The sequence below is a fragment of the Corvus brachyrhynchos genome, unplaced genomic scaffold, assembly GCF_000691975.1.
Source record: "Corvus brachyrhynchos isolate BGI_N302 unplaced genomic scaffold, ASM69197v1 scaffold209, whole genome shotgun sequence".
Taxonomy (NCBI): domain Eukaryota; kingdom Metazoa; phylum Chordata; class Aves; order Passeriformes; family Corvidae; genus Corvus; species Corvus brachyrhynchos.
In genome coordinates, this window is record NW_008246056.1 from 2,415,833 (window position 1) to 2,424,731 (window position 8,899).

Here is an 8,899-nt window from a genome sequence, read left to right on the forward strand (position 1 = left end):
AGGGGTTGGAAAGAGATGATGTTTACCACCCAACCCAGACCATTCCATGTTTCTATGATCTCTGTTTCTGAGTCAGGCCAGTAGCACACAAATGCTTAGGCCTTGTCTTTGGAAGACACAGTTCCCCAGCGTGGCAAGTTTCAAATACCCAGCTGAAAATTACCAACTAAGTAATTTTCTTCACAGATTTCAGCCAAGGAAGTGTCTGAACAATGAATAAGGTGATTCTTTTAACTACCTCTAGCTTCACTAAGTGCTGGAATGCAAAAACCTCTTCAATTAAAGTTTGCCTGCGAGCATATGAGAAATCCCAGATGATGCAAAGTACCCCTGATGAGGGCAGTGGTAAAGACATTTGAGTCCTTGCAACATTGTTTGTGTCACACTTTGAGTGGAAAGAGAACAGTGAAAACCAAACCACTAGACAGTTTACACAGATTCCAAGAAACAAATGTGGGTCTTTTGAACTCAGAAAATACTTCCTACATTTGCCAGTTACAAATTAGGCCCAACCTGAAATGCTTGAATTAGAAGGACTCTTTATGGTTTGTTAAAATTAAGAAGCGGGCTGGGGGAAAAAACCGAAAGCAACCATCATCCACTGCAATTCCAGGGAATTTTTATCAAGAGAAGGGTTATTGGTTATTTTTTCTACTGTGTTACATTAAGAAAGAGTGCTGTGAGGGTTAGATGTTGGCTAGAGCTGAATAGGTTTTACTAGTTTCCCACTGAGCTTTCAGACCTGTCAGATGACACAGAGGCATTCATGCCTGGACACCTCATGGTCTTACAAATACCATTTCTCATGCTCTAGAATCAACATCCAGCTGTGGGTCAGTCATAAGTGATCACACAAAAGAGAAAATACAATAAATGGTATAACACAGTAAACAGAAAGGGAGCCAGGAGATGATTTGCTGAAAAAGAAAAACCAGGGAAGAATAAGGACAATGTCTCCTACCTGGTCCAGATTGTTGTAGAAGTCAATACTGGCTGCACAGAGGTATCTCCCAAGCAGAGTTGCATGTGTAGTAAAAATTGTGGCGACGGGAAGTTTCTGCGATCGAGACAGGATTAAACCCACTCCTGCCTGCCACTCGTGGAAGTGGGCAATTATACTGGGCTTGTCATCAAACTGACAGGAAAGCTGAAAATAGAAAGAAATATATGAAACATGCATTATCCTATCAACCATCCCAGCTCCAGAAACCCCTTTTTTTTTTTTTGTGAAGCCTTCTGTATGCTTGCTCTCCTTCTTGTGACAAAACAGTACAATTTTAAGTGGTCATTGCCTTGATTCCCGTCAGGCCTAATCCTTAGCCCAGGAAAAACCTGTGCCTTTCCAGTATCTCAGAAGAGACTCCTTTCTAGAGTGTCAGAGGGTTCTGACAAGCACAGTCACTCAGACTCCACACTGGGCAGCTCCAGTGCCCTTCTTCTGGAAAAATATAATTAAATGACCACTTAACATTTAAGTTTTAAATACAAATTTGATCTACATCAAGATCAACTTCCTTAAAATCATAGTTTTCTGTCTGGAGAATAGGAACCACATGTCAAAGCAGTTTTGGTCTGCAAAGCTCTAGATTTAAAAACTGTACCTCTTTTAAAAACCAGGCTGTTAATGATCCAAAAATCACAGCATCATTGGCTTCTCGGTCATGAAAAGGGATTCCTATGTTGCTGACTTCCCAAAATTCACCTTTCCACTTGTCCAGGTTCCAAGCTGCTGATCCTATATCAAACAGTAAGACATATGGGCTGCCCTCTATCAGCCATCTTCCAAAAAAGGCCTATGGAAAAGAGGCAAGGATATAGAAAGAAAATGTTAAAGTGAATGTAAAGGCCAGTTAGCACAATGATTTTCATCCATCACATCTGAAGTATTCCACACAAAGAACATGTGTGTTCACAGTCCTACACACCCAGGACTTGTGGTTTTCCTTGCAAAATACATGGAGTAATACTGGAACAAAGGAAACTGCAGTCTTTAGGAACATTTTATTTTTAAGACTATCATTTTAGATTTTCATTGCAATATTAACTTTTTTCCCATGGGGGGTGGGGCGGGGGGGAAGGTTAGGAAGACTGCACTTGCTTGAATAATGAGGTCTTCTGTTCTTATTGAACTACGCCACTTTTATTCTTATTTCAAAATTATTGTTTTCTTTCGTTCATATTTGTCTCCAGTCTTTTGCCATTTATGCTAGATTACTAGGGAGAGGTTTTGTAGGACTGATGCTTGGCACCTGTACATACTATGACATTTCTTCCTTCTTCTCAAGCAGCACAGAGGGGAAGGATTTCCACTTCCAGTTGGAAGAGTGGAAGGATCAATCAGAAGGTACCTCAATACCTAAAATCACATCAGGCTAAAAATGCAGCTTTCCTACTTTATCTGCATTGTTGTAGCTAAACATTTCTAAGAGTATTTACAACTTCGCTGCCCTCACCTGCCCTCCCAACCCAGCTGGGCCCACACTACAGTCTGCAAAGTCGAATTATTTCACATTAAATCCACCATCAAAACGGCTGGGACCTCAGGGATTGAACCCAGCCCTGACGCGCCAATGAGCTGAAGAGAGGTCAGGTCTTGAAAACAAATGAGATAAAAACTCTTGGCCTATTTTCACAGAAAGCACAAGGCGTAAAAAAAGACAGGTTTGTTCCTTTTCACTCCTCATGTATTTATTTCAGACTGTCCAGATTTGCTATTCAGGAAAATGAGGTTAAAAAGCAGGGAACCCAGACTTCATCTAAATATGTGGTCAGGTTGTGGCAAGGAACATACCTGACCTGAGAAGTTTGGAAGCATTCCTAGGCCCCCCAGTTTAAAACCATCTATTGTGATGCATAAGCAAAATCCAGACATAAATGTTAATAGGATAAGTGCAGCTCCTGGAAACTAGAGCGTCATTATTGGAGATCAAAGCTATATTTGACGTCCCTGGGACAGATTTGCTGCTGTATATGAATACTCCAGCAGCACAATGCACATGTTGGGCTGGCAGAGGTGGCTGATTAAATGGGATTTCTTGCTGGAATAACATAAAGCATTGCAATCACTCTGCCCCACAAGACTTCAGCTGTTTTCCAGACAAAGGAGTGTTGCACAGCTTGCAGAGGCAACATGGGAAACTTGATCAATCACCTATGAAAATCTGATGAAAATAAGAAATGGCAGATTGGACCTTTCAGTTTGAGCCTGAACAATACAAGCATCATGTCAGTGTCCCCAGCAGACACTTTCCTAGCTGTGGCACATACTCATCCAACAAAAACCATCTGCATAACAGGGCACTAGATCCTAAGAACAGCAGAACTGCTCTTACAAAGGAGACAACACAGTGCCAGTGCCACAGCTGGTGGCAGCCCAAGAACTTTAGGAATCTCTACACTGAAGTGTGTCAGTCCCCCCAGCAACAGGAAGTATGCTTCCTTGCTTCTGCCTCTCAGTGCTCTCCACCTCTGTTCAGCACACATTATGAGCAGACAATTTTTCCTCCTGCAAACTGGCATCTCTGAGGGGCTCAACACTGAGCCAGAGTGCAGGTGAGTTCTACATCTCTGATGAGGGCTTCAAGAAAGGAGGTCAAATTTAGCACGAGTTACCCTCCACCCATTTTCAGCCAAAGCTGCTTGCAGCTTAATAACTGCCCATCAACACAACAGGTTCCATTTCTTTTAGCAGATAATCTTTATAGGAAGAAGTTTATTCCTATTTTATTGTTGGAGAAACTGAGTCTCAGAAAGGCTATGAGATCACACAGAAAACACTGGTTAAAATCATGTTGGAAAGGGAGATGAATCCACTCCCTGTGTTGTAGTTTAACCTCTCTTCCCAGGGAACTGACAGCTGGTTGCACTGAGCTGAGGAAGTGGATTCTTTGTCAGGTGGGTGCTTTTCTCAAGTTCCTTTCTGGCTTTCAGCTCAATATTATGATACATAAGAAAAATTGAGAGCTACTGGAATGCTCTTCTCACTCCCATGCAAGAATGTGAAATGTAAGGGCTCAGTCAAAGTAAGGTCATATTATATCTACTAAAATCTCACCGTGCTTAGAGACCAGATAAATAACTCATTAATCCAATTAAGCAGCCTTGCAGATAAATGACTGTTAAAACCCATAATTGGATGAACTGGTTCTTCCTCAAAAATAACCTTTAATGAATTGACTCTGCTGTTCTAACAGTGGATTCCGAGCCTTTCCCATTGTGACATTGACCAGGACTGCTGTGTCAAGTGGAACGACAAGAGCATTAACCCAAACTTTAATCTCCTCAGAGTCAGATTTGTTGCCCTGGGAAGCAGCAGCACATCTGATTTACCTGACACCCTTGGCTTTTCATGGTGTCCATCGCCTTCTTAATTGCAGGGTTTGGAGGCTCACAGAATTCCACCTGAGTCTTCACATTCTGCTCAAAATAGGGGCCAATCAGGAAATAGTTTTCGCCCCATTCATCTGCTGTAGTTTTGGCTTTTGTCTGGATCACAGTGTAAATGCCTCCCACTGCAAAAGAAGATCACAAAGAACAGAAAGTAAAAAGGGCCACAAGCCACAAATCTCTGTACTAAGCTCCACCCCACCTGTGGATCAGATACACTGCTGGTTAAATCCCTTCACATACAGAGATTTTAAGTGAAATGCAGACTCAATCAAATAAACAGAAGTTCAGTCTCTTAAATGGTGTCAAAGCTTCACTGTTCCGTTGAGGGATTAAAACCCTGGGCCTCATACTTCCACTCTCCCATGTCTGACCTTGATTCTGCTGCATCCCAAGCACAGCCTTCTGCTTTTGTTTTATTGCTGCAGTTACAATTTTCAAACATATTTTTCATCATGTGGTAAGAACTGAGCTTGTTTGACACAAATCACTAAGAGAAGTTGAGGAACTGATGGATTTCATTGACTACTGACTATAAAAATGGGTTTAAACCAATATCCCCAAAGCATAAGGAGACTTGTTCCATCATCAATCTTGAAGAGCTGTTAAAGTTGGAATGACTGTAGCCTACACTGACAGTATAAATGTCTGTAGCACCTTTCACCAAAATATTGTCTGCTTTAAAAACAAATGCAGCATTCAAATAACGCATAAAGAGAATACAGCACATCCCCTGCCAAGTCAGTACAGATCTATCTAGTCTTGCACATGGTGTGCAAGAGTCCCTTAGCTGCTCTTCCTCACAGTTTTCCATAGCCAGCCCCGGAATTCACGCATTGGCAGGGCAAACCTCCCTTTACCACAGTCCCCAGGGTGCCAGGCAGTGGACATTGCACCACCACCAACTCAGAAGAACAACAGTGCCTGCTGGAATCCAGCAAGGGGGAGGGATGGCAAGGGAAAAGAAAACCCAAAGGCAAGCAGCTGCTGCACACCAGAGAGAGTGAGCGTAGCTCCAGCGTGGTGGGGGAGAGGAAGCACAACAGGTACAAAGAGCAAAAGAAACACTAGGGAAGGGATTGGTGTTCATTTCTTCCTCCACTGAATGTTGAAGCTTTGGAAATCCTTGGCAGCACTCCAGGCAAGGAGGCAGTGCTACATCTTCCTGCAGTGACATCAAAATTACCTATGGAGTCAGCACTGAGAGCTGCCAGGGTCTGAGAGCTGGCACTCCAGGCTCACCCTTTTAAAGCTATTGGGATATCCAGAGCTGCACCACATCCAATTGAATTAAAACCATTGAGAAGTTACCTAATTCTCCTTAAAAAATCTGCCACCACTAGGTACAATATGGCAGCTGAAGTTGCTCAGCACTTTGGGAGATTAGTTCCCTGATTAATTAAACTGTATCCCCTGACAACTACAGAAAGCCTTCTGCAAAGCCTGGTGTCTTGCAGCCCTGAGGAGCTGAATGGAGCTACAGTTTTAATTATGCTCCTAGAAAATAAATTGTTCACTTAGATTCTTTTTCTCTACAAATATCCCATTTGTTTTGAATGCTGGAAGGATCCCTAGTCTTAATATTTTCATGTCTCAGGATTCTAGGTATTTACAAAGAAAAAAAAAAATGCAGTTCCAATCTACCAGCTTGCTAAGTAGAATTAGTACAATAAATTATAAGCCTGAATAATTCAAGACCTAAGAAGACAAGAATCTTACAGATGTCTGTTCCTAAATCAAGCTCTAGGTTCAAGAGTTTCACATCATGTAGACATGGAACTGCAGAAGGAAACCTATGCATAAGACTATTATTCTCCCCTTCAGTAGGACAAGGAATTCATTTACAGTCATCGTATTCTTTCATGGCTGCTTTGGACAGGGATTTAGAGAAATCTTAGATAAATAACACTGTATTTTCCCTCCAAGTTCCTCTGCTCACAAGCTGAGAGAGTCTGTTTGAATAGCTTGGATTCAGATAAACATAAAATTTTAATTATATGAAACAACTCAGGACATTCAACCTATAAAGCAATAGTTACGATGATACATCTGTTTTTATGGGGTGGTAAATTCATCATAGGAGCATAAGGGGCTTCAATCCAACATGGATAAATATGAGGCTTGGTAGAAATCTTAGTCATGAAACTGGCTGGTTTGAATTGGCAGGGATACAGAGCTCAGAATGAGGAAGATTTTAGTGCAAAGCAGCCTGGTGATCCAGGGAAAAGCGAAAATATGACTTGCAAGATGAAAGACACTAAATAACATGATAAAGTATATGCCTAGAGTGAAGCAAAGCTCCTTCCCCCATCACAGGAGCATGGATCAGCCTCTTCCATACTGCAAGGGGTTCAACACTGGGATTGGCAACGTAGCTGAGTTTCCACAGCCACGGATTTGAAGAGGAAGCTACAGCTCACAGGCTGGGTAGAGCCTGGACCTTTGTTTTGCACAGCCAACAGCTGAGTATTTCTTTCCACAGGGTTATCCTTAGGACCCCTGTGTGCCCTATAGGGCCAAAGATGTATGGAAGGCCTCTTATGGGGGAAAGAATGGAGAGTGTGCTGTGCTCTGCTGGCGTAATCTGCTGCACAGCAAGGTAAAAAAACAAATCAGGGCACTGATTTGCCTGAAATGCAATGATAAAATCCAAAGAGTACATTTTACAGGCTGTAAAAACTCCTTAGAAGCTAACTGTGATAAAAGCAGTCTTACCTGGCCCCCAAACTGGCTTTTGTCTTCCCTGTTACTGTGGCAATATGACTCACAAAACATGTCTGTGCATAAGCTTTAATTGACAGCAGAGGGAAACTGCAAGTGAAACTATGTATGTGGGAAGTGTTGGGTATAACTTAAAAAAGACATCTTGAGAAGAACAGAGCAATGTCTAGAATAATGTATTGACTTTGGAAATTACACTTCTCCATAGCAAGCTCAAGGAACACATTATACATCTTTAAGAGATAGCTTCTATATGCTCAGTTGCTTTGAATTCCCTGGAAATATCTGTGCCAGTAAGCAAAACATTACATATCCTACTGAGTAACAGAGTAGGGGTTTACATATTCACCTCACAGAATTCTCAAATTGCTTCAACAATTTGGTAAACCCTCTTTTTCTTCTCTAATACAATGTTTTAAGGCCATACTAGAAACAGAAAACCTTTCCAAACAAGAGGGATGTACCGAAATGTTGCAAGTTTCTCTATGCTGCCTCTGAAGTTCTGTACTTTGAAACAGGCTTAAAACAAACAAGAAATGACAAAATGAGAAAGAGAGAATCAGCAGAGATCAGAACAAGAGAATTGGTTTGGAGCCTCACAAACATGGGGAATTAGCAGTAAAATGTTGATACAGGGATAGTGTTCTGATCTTCAACAAAATGCTTTATTCAAATATATTAAGTTTTAGTCATTTTAAAACATCCTTGAAAGAAAAATATTTCCATTATTTCTTTTTAAAACATGATTTTAACCTTTCCACCAATAAATGAAATCAAGTTTAGAAGGAAATAAACAAAAAATTTTTTCCCCATTTATTTCCTTTCCATTCTTCCTCTTTTTTTTTTTTTTTAAGGGAAAAATTAAACTGGCACAGAAAGGGGAACTAAGATGTTTGGGAAAGAAGGATTTTTTAAATTTAAGACATGTTTGACCTCTTTTTAGTGACCTCTCCAAAAAATAGAAGATGAAACCAAAATACTTTCTCAGAAAATATTCCATAGAATTATTTAAAAAGTCTGAACGTTTTTATCTACGTTACCACTACTATGAATTTGTCTAAAGGAGTTCTCTGCATCACTCCAGCATTTTCTTCTTTCCTTGTTTCAAGTCCTGCTGCATTATTTCTTTTGTGTATTTAAAATCCAAGCAGCAATTAGAGCTTGTCCTCCCACCCACCTCACACTGCAGAAGGACAGAGGGAAGGAGCAGCAGAAACCAAAAATGAGGGAGAGAAATAGGAAGTGAACTATGGAAGTGAGACAGAGGTAAGTGGAGATTGTCACTGTTCAGAGTCCTTTCCCACACACCTTTGCTACACAGAGAGAGGATCAGGATGACTCCAGGGCTCTGCAGCTTCTTTGTTATGTCCTGAGCAGGCCACTCTGAAGGCACTAAAGCTTCCCAGAGAACCATGACAGCCACAGGATCCATGGGAGCAGTGTGAGCCCAGGCTCAGGATTCAAACTGACTTCACTGCCACAATCACTCATTACAACAACTGTTTCACCCTTCTCCTCAGAATGTGTCTCTGATCTGCACAGGTGTGATAAAAGTTGGGATTGAACTTATTTTTTCCTAACTTTTGATTGGAATCTTATTGATTGATTGATTGCCCGTTGAGGTACCATTAATAAAATCAGGCAGTAAAACATGGCAGGTGAAAAACAACCAGCATCTTCAGCTGGCAGATATTTTTCATGTGGTTTTTGGGCTGTGTTTGTGGCCAGGACTCCTCAGAAGATAGATCTCCACATTCTTTGAAATTCTGACATTTCAAACATATTCTGAAAT

The 8,899-nt window shown here is 41.2% G+C and overlaps 1 protein-coding gene across 1 annotated transcript in view; it reads right to left on the minus strand.

Annotated features, from left to right (window-relative positions):
- GYS2 (glycogen synthase 2) overlaps positions 1-8,899 on the minus strand; it is a 44,027-nt gene that overhangs the window by 30,521 nt on the left and 4,607 nt on the right. The window contains exons 2-4 of the mRNA XM_008642452.2: positions 4,330-4,511; positions 1,602-1,793; positions 962-1,147 (exon numbers count right to left, since the gene is read on the minus strand). Of these exons, the coding sequence (XP_008640674.1) occupies positions 962-1,147; positions 1,602-1,793; positions 4,330-4,511 (560 nt within the window). The remainder of the gene's footprint in view (positions 1-961; positions 1,148-1,601; positions 1,794-4,329; positions 4,512-8,899) is intronic.